Consider the following 21,163-nt stretch of genomic DNA (forward strand, 5'->3'; position numbering starts at 1 on the left):
CTCTTTTTTAAATTTCTTTTCACAATTTTTTGGTTTTTCTCGTTTCATTTAGAGACAACTACCTTTTCAAATCAAGGTTCTAGTAATGAAAAATTCAATTTACGACCAAATCGGCTCAATGAACATTTATTTTGTTATCGCTCATGATTTTTTTTGGCTTTGGCACTGTTTAATCGTAATTTTGGTTGTGATATTGGCTTTCTAAAGACGATTAAATGAACCTATCTTTTGGTTTGAATGCATGCTTAAAAGTTGATGAGATCTTGAAAATTTTTTTCGAAAAAAGTGAACATCAACCGTTTTTAAACTCATTTCTCTAAACTTGTAGGTCCCTCCCAAAAATGACAGGTCCACTATGCTTAATATTGAAAAAATAATCTGTTAGCTGTTTTGTCGTTTGTTTATTGGTTTTATGAATTTAATGCTAAGTGTTGATAAAATTTTGTGATTATGGGTTTTTTGTTTGTAATCGATGTTCTTTTTAGAAGTCTTGTCACCTTATAACAATATGAAATTTCCCATTGGCGTTCAAGAGGCTTTTAGATGACCATAAGAAAAGTTAGCAGCAAAAAACTGTTTCAATGGCTTTGACACTCCTTTCTAGCTCTTGAGTTTTTGGTTTTTGCCTGTGTTTGTAGTCTTTTTGTAGTCATGACTTATTCTGATTAATGAATGATCTCTCTGGCTTCCAATTGTGATATAAATTAACGTGATTTATAGTTCCGGTAAAGCTTTTGGGTTTTAATTGCTCGGATACTATGTTTTTTTTTAAGTTTCTTTGCTGAATACCGTATTTTTTTTTTACCCAGACGCTTCTCTACCATTTTTTTAATTTCTGATTTTTGCCTGCAATTGTTTTTTTATGAAGTCGTAAGATGTTTCTGATTAATGAGAGGTCTCAAACGTTTCTTTTAGTGGTTTCATTAAGGAAGCTATTGAATTTAGTCATTTGATAGCCAATTTTTTTGATTAATTTCTTTTTACTTGCTTTCAATTTGTTTGTTCCTTTTTTCAACTTAAAACATAGTCTCATCAATGAGAGGTCAAATCCCCTTTGTTTTGATTTGAATTTTAACCTTTTTCTAAGCTTCATGTTAAAGCCGATGTTTTTTATCTTGGACCCTATGCTTTTTCTTAAAAATTTTGAGTGGTAATTTTTTTATTTTCTTTTTGTTGTCCTTCAAAATATTCGCGTTAATAGCAAGTCCCATTGCTTCTCATTTGAGTTCCAAGTGAACATATACAAATTGAAATAACTTATAATAATATAATAGCTGATGGCGTTAATGGCTGCAATAATTTGTTTTCGAAGATTGTTTGCAAATTTTTCAGTATTCCTAATTGTTCTCAAACAAAGTTTGTAGCAATTATATTAGTCCTGTTGGTCTTTTTATGCCATTTTTAGCTTGACCGGTTTTCATCTGTGACCCATTTGACTTTTCTTCCTCAAAAACGGGATAAACAGGTAGTGCCCAGCGGGCATTAAGTTCTGTTAGAGCCTTTCAGCTCACTAGTCTCAAAGTATGCGATTCACAGAAATTGTTATGGAAACTTATACGTATAGTGTGAAGGGCGGTTCTTAGAGGTTGACCCCCCACCCACCCACAACCCCCACCCGGCTGCGCTCATCTCACACCCCTTCAATAAACCTAGCCTCACTAAACCGTCGCTATCTACTGAGCAAGCCAACCGCTCGCCGGTTGTTCGAGAGCAATTCGCTCCGACGTTAGTCGGTTATGTTTATCTGTAGTCGTTCTGTAGTCCTGTTCTATAAATTTTTCTCACCAAAGACAGATCCCTTAAGACTTTTAAGTAAATCAATTGATCAGGATTGTTTAGTTGAAAGCTTTTGAATAGATTTTATGACTTTTGAAATTATTTGGTTTAAAAACTTCAATGGATTTTTGAACTTCGCCCCTTTTCTTTTTGTCGGCTGGCTATCTAGTTCCTTATCTAGTACCTGCTTTGTATTTGAGGTCATAGTTTTTTTGTAGCTTAGGTTTCATCTGGTGGTATTTGAGTGTTGCTACTATGTGCTTTTAAAATTATATATCGAATTTTTGCCATAATACTCTATTGCAGTATGTCATTATACGATTCATTTAGTCGTTTGGTTGTTACAATCTTTTAACGCAAACATCTATTTGTTTATATCTGTAATCTCTTTATTTGTTGGACAATTAAGTCAAAATTTAGGATGAGCTAGGTCGGAACATTATGTGCGAACGCACATTACCGATCTTCTTTGTTTTTTTTTTCAGATTTATTATATTGGAAGCATAAATTAAGGTACAATCTGCGTATTGAGCTTTCATTAATTAATAATAGTCGCCCTCATCTTCTCAGCCGGCTATTATAGCGCTCCTATTTTTTTTTTCGTCGAATAAAAAATGTTTCGCTTTACCTCATTTTGCCGCTTTTTCAACATTTTGCGTGATATCTTTTTGACTTTTCTAGGCTAGTTTCCCTCTTCTCTCATTCTGCTAAAAGTTATTTTGAACATCAGTTGCTCAGCAACGCAATTCAAAATGAACAGAGTCAGTATCAAAAATTGAAGTCAGAAGTAGAAACGGGATAAACCCATAAAGCCCAGTTTTAGATGCCCGCTATTTGAACGTCGTTCCTATAAGTCTTAGTTACCATCTCTAATGCTTATTGGTATTGATAGTAGCCGCTGTAGCCTCTCTCTAAGAAACAGAAGTACGTTATGTTCAACTACGAAATGCCATCAAAATAAATCGGACTTAAAAAATGTTTTTGTACAAAAATCTTTTTTTTTCAATATCTTCTATTCTTTCCATCCCAATCATGCTTATTGGAATCAACGGCGGCTTTTTTCCGGCAATCTGCCGGGTATGTTTCTCTTTTTTGTTCTGTCGATTTTGGCCGATCGGTATATTCATCGTAGAAATCCTCAGTGGTATCATTAGAAAACTCGTCAAGGGTAGAATTTGAAATTTTAAAGATTTTTTGAATTTCTCTTTTTTCGAGGAGTTGTCTAATTAAATTTTTTATGAACATACGATATTTGGGTGTTATTTTGTTCAATTTTAGCGTTATATTTGCTAAGTTTTATATTTTTTGTATATCTTAAATCAATATTTTTGCACAGTAAAACAAAGAACAATTTTGCGTTCCTCTAAGAGAAGCAGCGATAAAATGGCTAGTTTTGATCTCATTGGGAAGTTTTCAATGTAAAAGATTAAGTTTATATTGGCGAGCTCTTTTTTAAATTTCTTTTCACAATTTTTTGGTTTTTCTCGTTTCATTTAGAGACAACTACCTTTTCAAATCAAGGTTCTAGTAATGAAAAATTCAATTTACGACCAAATCGGCTCAATGAACATTTATTTTGTTATCGCTCATGATTTTTTTGGCTTTGGCACTGTTTAATCGTAATTTTGGTTGTGATATTGGCTTTCTAAAGACGATTAAATGAACCTATCTTTTGGTTTGAATGCATGCTTAAAAGTTGATGAGATCTTGAAATTTTTTTTTCGAAAGTGAACATCAACCGTTTTTAAACTCATTTCTCTAAATTTGTAGGTCCCTCCCAAAAATGACAGGTGTACTGTGCTTAATATTGGAAAAAAATAATCTGGTTAGCTGTTTTGTCTTTTGTTTATTGGTTTTATGAATTTAATGCTAAGTGTTGATAAAATTTTGTGATTATGGGTTTTTTGTTTGTAATCGATGTTCTTTTTAGAAGTCTTGTCACCTTATAACAATATGAAATTTCCCATTGGCGTTCAAGAGACTTTTAAATGACCATTAGAAAAGTTAACTGCAAAAAACTGTTTCAATGGCTTTGACACTCCTTTCTAGCTCTTTTTCATAGAATTTTTGGTTTTTGCCTGTATTTGTAGTCATGACTTATTCTGATTAATGAATGATCTCACTGGCTTCCAATTGAGGTATAAATTAACGTGATTTATAGTTCCGGTAAAGCTTTTGGGTTTTAATTGCTCGGATACTATGTGTTTTTTTTAATTTCTTCGCTGAATACCTTATTTTTTTTTACTCAGATGCTACTCTAGCATTTTTTTAATTTCTGATTTTTGCCTGCAATTGTTTCTTATGAAGTCGTAAGGTGTTTCTGATTAACGAGAGGTCTCAAACGTTTCTTTTAATGGTTTCGTTAAGGAACCTATTGAATTTAGTCATTTGATAGCCAATGTTTTTGATTAATTTCTTTTTACTTGCTTTCAATTTGTTTTCCTTTTTTCAACTTAAAACATAGTCTTATCAATGAGAGGTCAAATCCACTTTGTTGTGATTTGAATTTTAACCTTTTTCTAAGCTTCATGTTAAAGCCGATGTTTTTTATCTTGGACCCTATGCTTTTTCTTAAAAATTTTGAGTGGTAATTTTTTTATTTTCTTTTTGTTGTCCTTCAAAATATTCGCGTTAATAGCAAGTCCCATTGATTCTCATTTGAGTTCCAAGTGAACATATACAAATTGAAATAACTTATAATAATATAATAGCTGATGGCGTTAATGGCTGCAATAATTTGTTTTCGAAGATTGTTTGCAAATTTTTCAGTATTCCTAATTGTTCTCAAACGAAGTTTGTAGCATATTAGTCCTGTTGGTCTTTTTATGCCATTTTTAGCTTGACTGGTTTTCATCTGTGACCCATTTGACTTTTCGTCTTCAAAAAAACGGGATAAACTGGTAGCGCCCAGCGGGCATTAAGTTCTGTTAGAGCCTTTCAGCTCACTAGTCTCAAAGTATGCGATTCACAGAAATTGTTATGGAGACTTATACGTATAGTGTGAAGGGCGGTTCTTAGAGGTTGACCCCCCACCCACCCACAACCCCCACCCGGCTGCGCTCATCTCACACCCCTTCAATAAACCTAGCCTCACTAAACCGTCGCTATCTACTGAGCAAGCCAACCGCTCGCCGGTTGTTCGAGAGCAATTCGCTCCGACGTTAGTCGGTTATGTTTATCTGTAGTCGTTCTGTAGTCCTGTTCTATAAATTTTTCTCACCAAAGACAGATCCCTTAAGACTTTTAAGTAAATCAATTGATCAGGATTGTTTAGTTGAAAGCTTTTGAATAGATTTTATGACTTTTGAAATTATTTGGTTTAAAAACTTCAATGGATTTTTGAACTTCGCCCCTTTTCTTTTTGTCGACTGGCTATCTAGTTCCTTATCTAGTACCTGCTTTGTATTTGAGGTCATAGTTTTTTTGTAGCTTAGGTTTCATCTGGTGGTATTTGAGTTTTGCTACTATGTGCTTTTAAAATTATATATCGAGTTTTTGCCATAATACTCTATTGCAGTATGTCATTATACGATTCATTTAGTCGTTTGGTTGTTACAATCTTTTAACGCAAACATCTATTTGTGTATATCTGTAATCTCTTTATTTGTTGGACAATTAAGTCAAAATTTAGGATGAGCTAGGTCGGAACATTATGTACGCACGCACATTACCGATCTTCTTTGTTTTTTTTTTCAGATTTATAATTACATGATTCTAATTGCGATTAGAGGAAGATTGAATCACACATAATCACACTGACAAATTTAAGATATTGACAGATATGAAAAGCTTTTTCAAAACGGTGTTTTTTTCAGCTATCAAGTTTTTCAATGTGATAGTGGTAAGAAGCTGGTATAGCAACAGATGATGTGCTGATAGAACAATTCTTCAAAATAGATTTAACACGGAAAAGTTTTCTTTTCACTTATGGCATTTTTTTGCAATAAAAGCAATTGGGTAAACAGTGGCCTTCATACATCGCTATCACTCGTCAGTGCTTCGAAAAATAGTCAATAAGATCATGACAAGAAAAATAATTAACAGCCGCCGTCAGCCTCGCAACGGCTATTATTTAGGCGCTGTTTTTTTTTCAATTCGCTTTACCTTTTGATCATGTTTAATTGCTCTCAAACGAAGTTTGTAGCAATTATATTAGTCCTGTCGGTCTTTTTTTGTGATTTTTCGCTTGACCGATTTTTCGTCTGACGCTTTTGACTTTTCGTCCTCACAAACGGGATGAACAGGTAGCGCCCAGCGGGCATTAAGTGCTTTTAGAGCCTTTCAGCTCTGTTTCAGCTCAAACTGTTTTGGAGACTAATACTTATACTTATAGTGTGAAGGGCTGTTCTTAGAGGTTGAGACACCCTCGGTTATGCAATTCGCCCGATGTTAGTCGGTTATGTTTTTCGTTTTTCATAAGTCACGATTTTCACGTTTGAATTCTGACCTTCTTCATTCACTGTTTCGCTGAATGGATTTTAAGGTCTTTCACGCATTGAATTATGCAGTAATCATGCCTGGTCATTAACTCATTGAAAATTAGGTTTTCGAAGTTCATTAGAGTGTTTGCTAGCTGACATTGGTATTAAGCTTACTAGCTATCAGTTTAGAAGCTGAATTAAGTATAGTTTTAGAATCTAACTGAAGCTGCTTGCCAAATTAGAACACTTTTTGACACTGAAAAAAAAACAGAAAAAATTTTGGTCAATTTGTCTTTTTTTGTTTCAATCGCGACATGCCTCAAGCGCTTCAACGGCGGCTAATTTCCCCCAATCTGCCGGCCATGTGTGTAGAAGTATAGTTGCTGACAGCCCCGGTTTTTTACATCGTCTCGTAGGGTTGATTGAGTTCAATTTCAGACCTATCTAATTTTTCCTATAAACAGATTTCTTGAAAAACTGCTTCATAGGAAGGTAATGTTTATTTCGTTGATTTAGCAGTGCGACTTTGGGACCTATGGCAGACTCATTGCTGTTACAATGGCGTCAGTTGAAGGTCATCGCCTCGTCTTATGAGGAGTTGCAGAGGTCAATAATTGATGCCGACCTCACTACGCGACAGATCATTTGTGATTTGCAGACTCAGTGTCGTCTATTGTCTCTAAGCATGTATGCTTTGTTTTTGCCAACTGTGATGTCGGTTATTAGACTTCCTGAAGAGCATGAGGTCACAGAGAAAGGGATGCTAGAAGCCAAAGTATGTGAAATGGTCTTGAAAGCTAAGGTTGGTATTTTGTAGATGTAACAATATCTCGGTTTTGTCATGGCCGTCAAAATTGTAGAGACGAGCAGAGATATAAAGTTTACAGCCAACTCGGGTTCTTTTAATCCATAAACATTATAATTGCTGTCTCATTTGAATCATAGATCGCTTATTAACCGTTAGCGTTGTTTTCCTGGAGATCATCAATTTCTATATAAATGGGCGAAATTCTGTGCAATAAGTGCTTATTCATTTAGTTTCTCTGATCATAAATGGATGTGTTCTTCTCAGAGCCAAGATGCACCGCTTCGTCTTGAATGTCTGAACGCGATCATCGAGTTGATCCTGCAATGTTCCCTTGAAATGCCCAGATTCTTTTTGCAATGTCGCAGATGCACATCAGTCCAACTGCTAACTTCCATCACACAAAATTTATCTGGAGAGCCTACGACCGTGTTTGCTGGTGAAAATCTCACGTTTAAAACCGAGGGAGTCGTAACACAAAAGTTGTCAAAAGACGAACATGATCAGGATTCTGAGACAGTGCAGAGGTTGAGTGTGAAACGATGCAGAGTTATTTATCAAGTGAAGTGAGTCCCATTTTTTATTATTCCTTTGCCTAATATCCACGGTTTCTACAATCATATTGGAATTGGATACGTGTTTAATACTGTTTAAGTTCTCTATTTTGTCCCATTTTTTATTATTCCTTTGCCTAATATCCACGGTTTCTACAATCATATTGGAATTGGATACGTGTTTAATACTGTTTAAGTTCTCTATTTTGTCTCTAATTAGACATTCTGCACTAGGTTATTATTTTGCATACAATTGAATGTTCGCTCGTTAATTCGTCTAAAAGTAGCCAAAGTACTTTTTTGATAGAAGCAGGAAATTTGATCTTAGTTTTAGAACTTGTAGCATCAACCTTAAGCTTGCGACTGAGCAGTTCGATGAATTTTAATACCGCTTCAGCTTGTTTTATAAACGGTTTCAGATTGGTTCAAGCTAGTCGCAGTATAAATGCCAAGCTAGGCCTGTGGTCATATTCTGCTCCTAGTGACATCTGCGATGTAGTACACGTGGACAAAAAGGGCTACTTCTTCAGCACTGTCCTGATCAAGCCTCCTATTCCCGGAAAGTACGAGGTGCGGATTACTCTCAAACTGATAGAGGAGGCATCCGATATTGAGTGGAATCACAATTTGGTGGAATCTGTTCTGTTAAAAGCAATTGATAAAAACTCAAGATGAAATTGTTAAGATCGATTTGATTGATGCTATTTTGTTTTGTCACACAATTTACTGTAAAAAAATCTTGCTCTTTTTTTTAATATGAAGATAGTTTAGTTTCACGCTTGCTTCAATTAATTTCTCCCTCCAGCTGATTCCCCCTCCAGCACTGCCCCTTCTTATACCTCTTAATAGTTGCTCTCAAGCAAAGTTTGTAGCGATCATTTTGGTCTTATTAGTCTTTTCATTGAGATTTGTCGCTTGATCGATTTTTCTTCTGACGCTTTTGTCTTACCCTCCTCAAAAACGAGATTAAGCTTGTAAAGCCCGAGGGCATTAAGTGTGGTCAATGCTCTTAGAGTTCTACTAGTCCCTTAAATATAGGTTTTTCAAGAACTGCTAATGAGACAATTGATGATTAATTTCTCGATCAAAGTTTGTAGCCATTAATGAAAATGGGTTTTTTAATGCAAAATTTTTGCTTGACGCTTGCATTTTGTTCTAGAACATTCTGCGTTATCCAGTGACTTATTCCTTGACTTCATCAATTTCGCGTGATCTAAATCGTTTCATTTCTAAATTAGGTCTATTGCTAACATAAAGCCGTTCGTAAGCGAGAAAGTACCGAAGCCAGTATAGCTTAACGGTAAAGGCCACGGGGTTTTCCGGGATGACGCTCGTTTCAAAGTTCATTTTCGGAAAATTTGGACCTCTACACACACACACACGCAGACAGCAGCACATTACCAAAGACAATTACTCCCGTCACTTGGCATTTGCGCGAAGATGCGTCCGACCTTAGTCGGTCACGTTTTGACTGCTTATTAAAGAAACCAGTTCTTCACCAATAATACATTAAATCGGTAGCTGGATATTTCTGAATTGAATTGAACAATTTAAGGTGACCAAGAGAAGGATTTTCATTTGATGTCAAAATTTTTTGTAGCGATTATATTAGTCCTGTGCTCTTTATACGATTTGTCGCTTTATCGAATTTTCCACAGGCTACTGGATGATTCAGTTTTTACTGGAACGACGTCACCTATAATGACTAAACGACTGAAAGAACGTATCCCAGAAATTTCATCAGCTATTTGGGAATTTGCTGCCCTAAAGAATGATTCTTATTTTTTTAAGTTTTTGCATTTTGTTTAATAGCAGTAGAATTTCAAAAAATGTGAACTTTCATCCAGAATTTTCAAACATTAGTTCATCATTTTGAAAGTTTGCCCATAGAGCAATCGCAGGATGAAGAAAACAGTATTACTACCGGGGAGTATTTACCGATACTCAGTTTAAACGTTAAACATTTTTATTAAGAAATTAAAAGTTAAATGAATTCATTTTGTCTGATCAATAAATGCAATATATTATTGGTATTTAGCTTAGGTACAATTTTTTGACCACAGAAATGGATTACTTAATAATTAATTTTTTGCTTGATCCTTGCAAATATTCATCGTTGCAAATATTTCGATACTTGAGAACAGTGAATTACGGAAAACTTAACGGCCTGAAAATTGTTAGAGCGAATAGAACTACTTCAGAAAATTGACTAAATTTTCGCAGGAAAAACCTTTTTCTAAAGCTTTTCTTATCAATCATTCTTGAAAAGTTCTATATTTTGCTACGTCTATTTATTGAGACGTCACCTAAATTCACGTATATTTTTGATTAAATATGGGATACTAATAAATGTACACATCTATTTTTGATACATAATTTAAAGATACATTTTCGTCAATACTTTTATTCAGTTTCATTCTTGGGCAATTATGAATTGAATGGGCCGTAAAAATTAACAATTTTTCCTCAACAATTCTGTTTTTGCCGCTACTACCTGAATCACAAAATTTTGATGTTATCTGCTCTGAGCAGTATGCAGAACAAGTAGTGTTTAATTTTGTGCCATTTTCCATTTTTTCTCCAGCAGAAGCTGACAATTGATTGGCGAAAGTTGGATCCAGATCCCACTACCTACAAGAATTTGTTCCCCCGAAAGTGTGATTATTTTGTGCAAACGAATTTTTTTTTGAAGTTTTAAACATCTTTGTAACACTGAAAGCGTCATGTAGACTGCTAAAACTTGAGCAAATTTTTATTTCACAGGAATCAAATTTTCAATGCAAAAAGTTTTCGAAGGGGAGGGGAGGGGGACTCCAGGCCCCTTCATGCTTGCGAGAGATTATTTACTACGTGTCTCTTTAATTTCAACTCAATAAGATTTTGATGCCTGTAGCGTGTTTACGATCCCAAAATAAACTAAAAAGTGTGAAATGGCGCTCAAAAACACAATTCTTAGGGAGTCTGGCATTGGCATAAGTGCTCGCACTGCGACTACTGGAAAACAGAATTTTTATGTCTGCTTCTAGCTAGAATTGTTGACAAATATGTGATATCCGAGAAAGAACTAATGAAGGCCGTCGGTATCCTTTTAGTTTAACTTTTGACCTGATTAACATACATGAGTTTGGTTGCAAAAACAGAACAAATTTGGTTCAACAATTTTGCCTAATCAATCATCCAAAGTTGAAGTTTTATCAATGCATCAGTTATGAATCACCGAGGGTATAGCAAACTGCAGCGGGTTAGTTATTTCACAACAAACATACTAGTTACGTAACAAAAGTACTCAGAGAGCTAGAGGCTTGATTTAAAGCTAATCAGGCTTCAATCTTAACAACTTCAACAAACAGTGGGCCAGGATGGACTCTAATCGGAACAATAACTGAAACTGCAAAGTCTATTTACTCAAACGTCTAGCCTTTATTCCTAAAGTGAGCCATGTTTAAGTGTAAGTAAACTGGAGCCGATTCATTTCACAATGTTTATACGTCTCTTCAAATATCTCTTGTTTCCTTTGATACAACGTTTAATTCCTGTGTCCTGCTGGTTTCTCGTTTAATTCAGGCTCACTTTCTTTAGCTCATACCAGATCAGCTCTGCTCACTTAGTGATTAGAACTAAGTTCGTTTAATTACATTTTACCAACTCAGCATTTAAAGTTCACTCATTGACAGAGGTAAAGGATACATCTCCAGAGCGCCCGTGGTGTGCACAGGTACGAACCTTCGCATTGCGACCACACAAATTTTAATGAAATCCATTATAGAGGCGGCATTCTGCATGTGAACAAGAGATTTTGCATGTGAACAAGAGAGGCGGCATTCTTCTGCAATGATTTGCAATTCTGTATCCGATTCTATTTTCAACTTTCTGAAATCTCGATCGACAAATCTTTATCGTCTGAAATAATACAAATTACGATTGAGCTCAGGCTTATACGTATCGTTTCTTATATAGAAGATTTGTTATAAAAGGCTTTAAAAATCTTTCTTTTGTAATCTTTCTTATAAAAAAATTGGATCTAACTTACGCATCCACTAAACTAATGGGAGATCTAGAATCCAATCTACATGGTTACTCAAGACAGTTAGGTCAATTGTAGACAATAAATTGAATTATAAAAGCAAAGTTGAAACAAGAGTATCATTTTAATGGTGACTACAATTTTAGGTCAATTCGCCGATTCGAAAAATAAAAGGCTACGTATTCCCTTCGTAGATCCAGCCATATGGCATTGAAATATCATATCGCATCGGTTTTCAATCTCGCCGCTCATTACGCGAGATCAAAATTCGTTTTACATCTTAGTGGGTATATAAATTACCGGATGAATGGGGAAATAGTGTGAGGAATTAAGGGAGAATCCAGAAATTCAATTTAGTGGAGAATATCTTGAAATTTTTGATGATTTTGTTGTTGTGTTATCACTTAGTGCCATTAATTAGAAGTCCAACGGGCTTTCTAATGACGAATAAACAAATCTAATTAAAGTTATAGCTTAAGACATTATCAAAACTTATTTTCATGAAAAATAAGTTTTTATGAAAGCTTTTCCGCGTTCTTGTTACCTCTGATCTTTTGCTGCTTATTTGCAATAACGACAGGCCCCATTGTGAGACATTAACCATAATATCTAATGTTTTCAGTTAATTTATCACTACGTATTCTCATAAAATATTTCTGACTTTTTGAGTACCATGTTCCAATGGATTTTTATTGAAGCGTAGGTGTACCTGAACCTAATTGATGTTTGCAATTAAAAGCTAATGACTTTGACAATGTCTTTTTTATAAAGTATATTTGTAACTTTTCAAGTTTTGCCTAATTTTTTGTTGTTTTATCGTCAACCATTATTGTCTTTCAGTTCAAAATGAAACTTTTTTCAGTATAATATGAGCCTATTTAAAGAATTCAGTTCTGTTTATTTTTTCACCTTTGCTGCTGTTGCGAAACAAACACTGTTTTTCTTTTCGGTTTGCATTTGTTTTTAGTTCTCTTTGTTGTCTTGTGCCAGAGTCAAATAGTAAAAAATTTCACAAGCCATCTTCTGCAAAAAAATGTTCGGTTTAATTACTGTAGTCTGTATGCCCAGACACTGTTTGTTTCCAAACACGATGTGAATTGCTTATTTTTGCCTTTAGTGATATTTTGAGTTTAGATTTTCGTGATTTCTGTGTATAGTAACGTACTGTAATGACTTTGACGTCAAAAACATAGAAAACCTCTTTCTACGAGGTTTTCTAACTCAAAAACGTAGCAAACCTCTTAAAAATGTAGAAAACCGAATTCATGGTTTTCTCATATTCTTTGGAATGAAAATCCTCGTCAGATTGTGCCATAAAGAATCCAAGACCGTGCGCTATCTGCTTCTTTTGTTTTGTAGTTTGATAACTTGAGCTATAAATTGTTGGTTTTTACAAGATGGATGGCATAGGTTTTCTGTAAAGTTTTCTGTATTTGCTTTCGTTAAACAAAATAGAAAAATTTTTCCTTTATTCATTTCTTTTTTGGCTGTATCAATTCAACATAATTCTTGCTAGGTTACACTATTTGCTTCTAGTTTTTGACTGAACGGTTTAAAATCTTAACGAGAAGTTTTTTAAAGTTTTTTAAAAGTTTTGGACTGTTTTTTTGGTTTGTTTTTGTAGTTTCTTAGAATAAACAATATTTTTTTAACAATCACAACGATTGATTTATCATTTTTTCGGTCTCTCAAGTAAATGTAAACAAACATATTTTTGCAACAACATTTTTTTGTTGTTTTTTCTAATTTATTTCTAATTTTTATGTACGGTTCATGCAGTTTTTAGCTTGTGAGTCTTTTGAATGGGAGCTTGAATTTTTTTGGAACAAAAAATTGAGAATCTTGAAAACGATAATTAATCTTTTTATCAAGTGAAGTTCAGGTTTAATTTTCTTTATTTGACCCTTCGACCACTTTGCCCTTTTTTACTGCTTTTCTTGCGGATTCTGGCGGAGTTTAATAATAAAATGAAATTTCTGACAATTGGATTAACTCGCTAAAAATGGGCCGCAAAATTGAAACAAGTTATACATTTTTCGATTTGTTAGTGTATTATTTACCATTTTTTGCATAATTATAACCATGTTTATCTTCATGGTTTTTTCTGTAATTTGTATTTGCATTTAAATAGCTGCGACTTTGCTATTCTGTAAGCATATCTAAATTTTGAAAATTTTGATCTGAGGTATTTTCAACATCTTTCAATCTTAGAAAAACATTTTTTAATGTTTTTTGTTGTTAACCTTTGTGCATTTCAGAGACGCAAAATCTGTTAGGTATTCTTCTATTTCCAATGAGTTTGAACAAGCTAATTATCGTTTTCACAGCAATAATGTTTCGTGTAGCTTGATATAAAGGGGACCACTATCCTTTTATTTAAATAGGTGTAAATATAAGGTTGTCAATTAATCAATGGCAGATGCTGAAATTCCATTCCATTAGGAGAGTACGAATTAACGAATAGGCGAGACCATTTTTTTCTGTCTTGCCCATCCTTTTTTTCTATTTTTAAATGGCTGATTTGATCTTAATGTGGTTGCTCTGATTTTCACGTTTCTTGTGAGTTGTATAACCAATGAATAAGTATAACCAACTTGTCTAGCTATGCTTTCCGACTTTCGACGAACTAAATGGTAACCGGGGTATGTTATATTTACAACAAAAGAATTCGGGTGTTCGTAGCATTTTTATTGAATGTAAAATAAGGTCACATACATATTTCTAATTTTGAACGTGCTCTATAACACTACCTACAAGGACAAAAAATTGCGAAATTACAGTTGAATTACTTCTAAAATAAATTTTCGTTTCTCGAAAGAGTTCTCAATGGCGGCATTTTCTTTGTTTCTTTATGCTCGCCTATTTGTTTTTTTCAGAGCTGAGGGCTGCGATATGATTTTTCACGGGTTCCTCAAAACCTACATTTTGGAGACTTTTGACGCACATTTTGTCTAGGTTTTCTCGCTTGACATACTGATTAATACTTGAGTTCAGTTACTAAATTTTTTTCGAATGTCGTGTTTTTAAGTTTTGAAATATGCTAGTGTTTTACCGTGTTTCTCAATTTGAGGGGGGGGGACGAAAAGCATAGTTTGAAAAACCTTTTTTCAGCCTAGAATTGAGCCAATCTGCATTTTGAGTAAATAATGTCTGAAATGCGTCGACCTTTGCGGCTAAATTAAATTTCTGTCGATTCTAGTTTTTATGCATAAATTTTGACGATTTTTCTTCTAAATTTTTTGCTTTTAACAAGCCGCGATGGTTTTTCTATCTGGCTGGTCTGTCTTTTATCTGTTGTCTCAAAAGGTATAATCTAAGATGAGATAAGCTTTATTTTAGTCATGGATGTTAACAGGCAATGGACACAATATAAGCTCTTAAGAGCCTTACAAGTAACGCCCAGGAGCAAAAGCTAGCATCCAAAAACTGCCTTCACTAAAGGATAATTTTGTATAATGAAAACTGGTGTTAATTTTTGCACGTATTTTTATAATATTTGTAAAACTGAAAAACTCCTAAAATTAGGCAGTAAAAGATCATTTTATGAAAGATAGTTTTGTATTCTAGGAAATCTTAACCTAAGTGAGCTGTCTATTTTCTTATTTTTACTGAGCGCTACATGAAACCTATTCCTTATCCTCCTCGTCGAGTATCCATTTAATTTATTATTTTTGTCGTTCAAAGTTTCGTTTTTATTGGGGTTACTTCATGCTCTCATAGCAAGATAAAGAAAAATTTTAATAAATAGTTCTTGCACAGTTAAGATCTGATTATTAAAAAATGGGTCTTTTGTTTCACTGAGGAAGTTCTTGAAACACAACAGCCTAAATATTTTCTTCTGTATAACTAGTATAGGATTCAGGATAATATAGCTGGTGCAACCAAAAACTAATATGCCGTATTCACTAATCGACCGAACATGACTTAGAACATAAGCAGAACATGATAGAACATCAGCAGAACTTTCTGTTGCTTATATTTCAAATTCCTATCTAAAATAAAGGCCTAAATACCTTCAGCTTGGTTCCCTCGTAAAACCACAACTTTTATTTGACGTTTTATCAAGAAATTTTGAGTAAAAATCTGTGAAATGGCTTTTGTCAATGTTTAATAAAAGCTTGATACGCGACAGCCAACTTTCTAATTATATAAGTCATGATTCAATAGTGCTGATTGAGATCTTTACCCTCAAACACTAGCGCTGTATTATGAGCAAACATTATTGTATTGGCTCCTGGGCAAAACAAGTGAAGGTAATTTAAGTGAATAATAAATGCCAGCTATCCCAATATCGAAACTTGAGGAACTCCCTGTTTAATTCCACGTTGATCTGATTTTGTGTTACAACTTTTAACAACTTGTCTTCTGTTTGTCAAAAAAACATTGTAACCAATCTAGAGCAAATCCTCTGATTCAAAACTTTTTAACATTTAAAGAAGTATTTGATGATTCATAGTTTCAAAAGCCTTCCTAGGATTCACAAAAAATCCAGCTTAATTCTTCTTGTTATCATGACTTAAGCGAATATTTTCGATAACACTCACAAAGTCATCCATTGTACAAACTTTACTAGGAAAACAAAACTGCTGTTTACACGAATTAAATTTTTCCAGAAAGCTATAAACCCTTATGTGAATAACGTTTTAAATAATCTTTTTAACAAAAGATATTTAAGAGATTGGTCGGTAATTGTTCGCATCTATCTTACTTCTCGCTATGTGTAATGGCGTAGAACTGCAAGTTTCAGTATATTTGGAAAAATAGATTGAGTGATTGATCTAATGATGAAATATGTAAAACACGGTGTCAAAGTAATCTGGGATAACTTAATTAGAAAATTGGATATATCATTTTGATCCTGCTGACTTTTTATTTCGTTATTCACTGGTAACCTTCTTAATCTCCTATTTCATTAATTCCATTAAGAAAAATAGATTTGTCGTTATTAACTGAACCATCGAAGATAAAGTCAATGAAAGTTGGTAGTGACTCAGTTAATTTTACCCCACCATTAACAAAGAAGTCGTTGAAAATATTAGCTACAGTAGAGGTTTCAGAAACCGATTGTTGACTATCATTGAGACTATTGAGCTCCACTCTGCTTTTAAAATTATTGTTATTCCTATTGTTTCACAGATACGCTTAGAATCGCCGTTCCTTGACAGAAATAATGAACTGTAATAATGTTTTTTACTGCGCTTTACCTCACTTACTATTTTGTTCCGTAGTCCAAGGAAGTTTTCCAAATCCAAAGCACTTATTATATTTTTCCAATATAAGCGAGCCGCCATTCGCTTGATGACCACTTTTGTTATGTGTTTTCCGTTTGACTACCTTACGCGGAAAGTATTTAATAAAACTTTTTCAAACAGTACTCATAAATTAATTTATAAAAGACAGTTATACGATTTAATTTGAAATTGTTCAAGTTTCGCAATTTCCTTGCACACGTAATTATAGAATTGATACAAAAGCGTTTCATATTTCAAGATGCTATAATCCCTGATCGTAATAGATGTATCAGTTGCTTTGGGGCAGCCCAAGGATGTTAGTATAGGATAATGATCACCAATAGCTTCCTTGAGTGTTACTAGATGATCACTTTAATTAATAGCGTTCGTTATTACATGATCAATGCAACTATCAGAATGATCGGAAGACCTGTTAGGATCTCTATTCAAAGTTCCAAGATTATTTGAGACGATGGCTTCTAAATACTTGTTATTTAACGGGTTAGATTTTGAAATGTCAATGTTGTAGTCACCAAAAATGAAAACACTTTTTTTATTTAAGTTATTTGATTCATTGAATTGATCAAAAAATCCAAAAAAAAACATATTTTTGGCGGTATATAAAGCCAAAAAACTTCAATGATTTTGCTTTTGCTTTTGATTCAAATCCAACTGCCTCATAATCCTTTATTTCCAAATTTTCTCCTACAAAAGCTCCTGTTTTTGCAAATATGGCAACTCCACCACCAATGCAAAGTCGCTTTTCGGAAGCTACCAGCCTATAATTATAAGGTGGAATTGTTGTTTGAGTTTCCTTAGTCAGCCATGTTTCAATCAGGCATAGTATATTTGGAAGTGACTAAAAGCTGGACATAAGCAGTCCAAGTTTCTCACGGTTTTTGACTAGGGAGCAAATTTTCTTATAAAAGCAGTCAACGAAAATCTTTTTGTTATGCTTTAGTTTTTTTTGCTATTTCTGGTTCCTGTTACGTGAGACATTGACTTCTCTTTTGATGTGGCGGGCTTCAACAATAAATGTCGGCTTTTTCCATCAGTTTTTCCAATAATAGGCACATCTTAGCATCAGTAGACTAATCTCGGTTGGCAGAAAAAATGCCATCATTATTCGTTAGAGGAATATAGTTGTGGTTGCAGTTTGAAAATTTCATTCTTTCGTGGTGTCTTGACCTTATAAAGAAGGATGGTTGCTGGATGCTTCTCGCAGTTGATTACTTTCATATGTCCCAGCTTTATCTTTTAAATCGTCCAAAGTCCGAATATCATCGATAGGAATGCTCACAAATTTCTCTTCATCACTTTTAGCAAAAACTTTTACTTGTGAATTCCATGTTGTAGTTACCATATTATAGGAATCGGCCCTCTCTTTGATGTCTTTGTCAGCCTGTGCTAAGCGCTTCTTAATGTAGATTGCCCTCCCATTCTCCCGGTTGGAAACACTAGCCATCTTTCGTCTATTGTAGATGTTGTTCTTATCGTGAAAGTTAAAAAAACTTTATGATAATTGCTGATGGGAAGTTATCTCTAACTTTCCCCAAGGGATGAAGTCGGAGTATATTGAATAACTCAAGTAATCATGCAAAAAGGCACTTATATTTCTAGAGGTCGATTATTATCAAAAAATAGTTAGAACTTCTTCGAAAAATGAACAGTCTTTCTAAGAATATCTCTCTTGTAAAGTAATTGGAGTCTCAAATCAGTGCTCTCGTTCCGCATCTTAACAATTTGTTCCTTTTTAGCCAGGAGGCCAGATAATAATGCAGAAAGGGCGTTTTATCAAGAAATTTTGAGTAAAAATCTATGAAATGGCTTTTGTCAATGTTTAATAAAAGCTTGATACGCGACAGCCAACTTTCTAATTATATAAGTCATGATTCAATAGTGCTGATTGAGAGATCTTTACCCTCAAACACTAGCGCTGTATCATGAGCAAACATTATTGTATTGGCTCCTGGGCAAAACAAGTGAAGGTAATTTAAGTGAATAATAAATGCCAGCTATCCCAATATCGAAACTTGAGGAACTCCCTGTTTAACTCCACGTTGATCTGATTTTGTGTTACAACTTTTAACAACTTGTCTTCTGTTTGTCAAAAAAACATTGTAACCAATCTAGAGCAAACCCTCTGATTCAAAACTTTTTAACATTTATAGAAGTATTTGATGATTTATAGTTTCAAAAGCCTTCCTAGGATTCACAAAAAATCCAGCTTAATTCTTCTTGTTATCATGACTTAAGCGAATATTTTCGATAACACTCACAAAGTCATCCATTGTACAAACTTTACTAGGAAATTAAAACTGCTGTTTACACGAAATAAATTTTTCCAGAAAGCTATAAACCCTTACGTGAATAACGTTTTAAATAATCTTTTTAACAAAAGATATTTAAGAGATTGGTCGGTAATTGTTCGCATCTATCTTACTTCTCTCTATGTGTAATGGCGTAGAACTGCAAATTTCAGTATATTTGGAAAAATAGATTGAGTGATTGATCTAATGATGAAATATGTAAAAAACGGTGTCAAAGTAATCTGAGATAACTTAATTAGAAAATTGGATATATCATTTTGATCCTGCTGACTTTTTATTTCGTTATTCACTGGTAACCTTCTTAATCTCCTATTTCATTAATTCCATTAAGAAAAATAGATTTGTCGTTATTAATTGAACCATCGAAGATAAAGTCAATAAAAGTTGCTAGTGACTCAGCTAATTTTACCCCAACATTAACAAAGAAGTTAATGTTAATTTTTTACCCCAAAGCTAATTTTACCCCAACATTTTACCCCAACATTAACAAAGAATGAAAATATTAGCTACAGTAGATGTTTCAGAAACCGATTGTTGACTATCATTGAGACTATTGAGCTCCACTCTGCTTTTAAAATTATTGTTATTTCTATTGTTTCACAGATACGCTTAGAATCGCCGTTCCTTGACTGAAATAATGAACTGTAATAATGTTTTTTACTGCGCTTTACCTCACTTACTATTTTGTTCCGTAGTCCAAGGAAGTTTTCCAAATCCAAAGCACTTATTATATTTTTCCAATATAAGCGAGCCGCCATTCGCTTGGTGATGAGATCCTTCACTGAATTTGATGACCACTTTTGTTATGTGTTTTCCGTTTGACTACCTTACGGGGAAAGTATTGAATAAAACTTTTTCAAACAGTACTCATAAATTAATTTAAAAAAGACAGTTATACGATTTAATTTGAAATTGTTCAAGTTTCGCAATTTCCTTGCACACGTAATTATAGAATTGATACAAAAGCGTTTCATTCTTCAAGATGCTATAATCCCTGATCGTAATAGATGTATCAGGTGCTTTGGGGCAGCCCAAGGATGTTAGTATAGGATAATGATCACCAATAGCTTCCTTGAGTGTTACTAGATGATCACTTTAATTAATAGCGTTCGTTATTACATGATCAATGCAACTATCAGAATGATCGGAAGTTCTGTTAGGATCTCTATTCAAAGTACCAAGATTATTTGAGACGATGGCTTCTAAATACTTGTTATTTAACGGGTTAGATTTTGAAATGTCAATGTTGTAGTCACCAAAAATGAAAACACTTTTTTTATTTAAGTTATTTGATTCATTGAATTGATCAAAAAATCCAAAAAAAAACATATTTTTGGCGGTATATAAAGCCAAAAAACTTCAATGATTTTGCTTTTGATTCAAATCCAACTGCCTCATAATCCTTTATTTCCAAATTTTCTCCTACAAAAGCTCCTGTTTTTGCAAATATGGCAACTCCACCACCAATGCAAAGTCGCCTTTCGGAAGCTACCAGCCTATAATTATAAGGTGGAATTGTTGTTTTGCTATTTCTGGTTCCTGTTACGTGAGACATTGACTTCTCTTTTGATGTGGCGGGCTTCAACAATAATTGTCGGCTTTTTCCATCAGTTTTTCCAATAATAGGCACATCTTAGCATCAGTAGACTAATCTCGGTTGGCAGAAAAAATGCCATCATTATTCGTTTGAGGAATATAGTTGTGGTTGCAGTTTGAAAATTTCATTCTTTCGTGATGTCTTGACCTTATAAGGAAGGTTGCTGGATGCTTCTCGCAGTTGATTACTTTCATATGTCCCAGCTTTATCTTTTAAATCGTCCAAAGTCCGGATATCATCGATAGGAATGCTCACAAATTTCTCTTCATCACTTTTAGCAAAAACTTTTACTTGTGAATTCCATGTTGTAGTTACCATATTATAGGAATCGGCCCTCTCCTTGATGTCTTTGTCAGCCTGTGCTAAGCGCTTCTTAATGTAGATTGCCCTCCCATTCTCCCGGTTGGAAACACTAGCCATCTTTC

The 21,163-nt window shown here is 34.0% G+C and overlaps 2 protein-coding genes across 3 annotated transcripts in view; both read left to right on the forward strand.

Moving 5' to 3' along the window:
- The window catches only part of LOC142338903 (integrator complex subunit 7-like), a 44,004-nt gene extending 35,709 nt beyond the window's left edge, over positions 1-8,295 (forward strand). Inside the window, exons 7-9 of the mRNA XM_075388625.1 lie at positions 6,714-6,999; positions 7,270-7,568; positions 7,976-8,295. Coding sequence (XP_075244740.1) covers positions 6,714-6,999; positions 7,270-7,568; positions 7,976-8,231 — 841 coding nt within the window. The 3' untranslated portion in view covers positions 8,232-8,295. The remainder of the gene's footprint in view (positions 1-6,713; positions 7,000-7,269; positions 7,569-7,975) is intronic.
- The window catches only part of LOC142338988 (uncharacterized), a 239,736-nt gene that overhangs the window by 133,965 nt on the left and 84,608 nt on the right, over positions 1-21,163 (forward strand). The window contains exon 1 of one of the 2 annotated variants that reach the window (XM_075388647.1): positions 11,155-11,271. The exons of the other annotated variant lie outside the window; for it this stretch is intronic. The gene's annotated coding sequence lies outside the window, so the exon portion shown is untranslated. Of the gene's footprint in view, positions 1-11,154; positions 11,272-21,163 lie in introns of those variants that run through there. 2 annotated transcript variants of the gene reach the window in all.

Source organism: Convolutriloba macropyga, chromosome 1, assembly GCF_964194025.1.
Source record: "Convolutriloba macropyga chromosome 1, txConMacr16.3, whole genome shotgun sequence".
Lineage (NCBI taxonomy): Eukaryota > Metazoa > Xenacoelomorpha > Acoela > Convolutidae > Convolutriloba > Convolutriloba macropyga.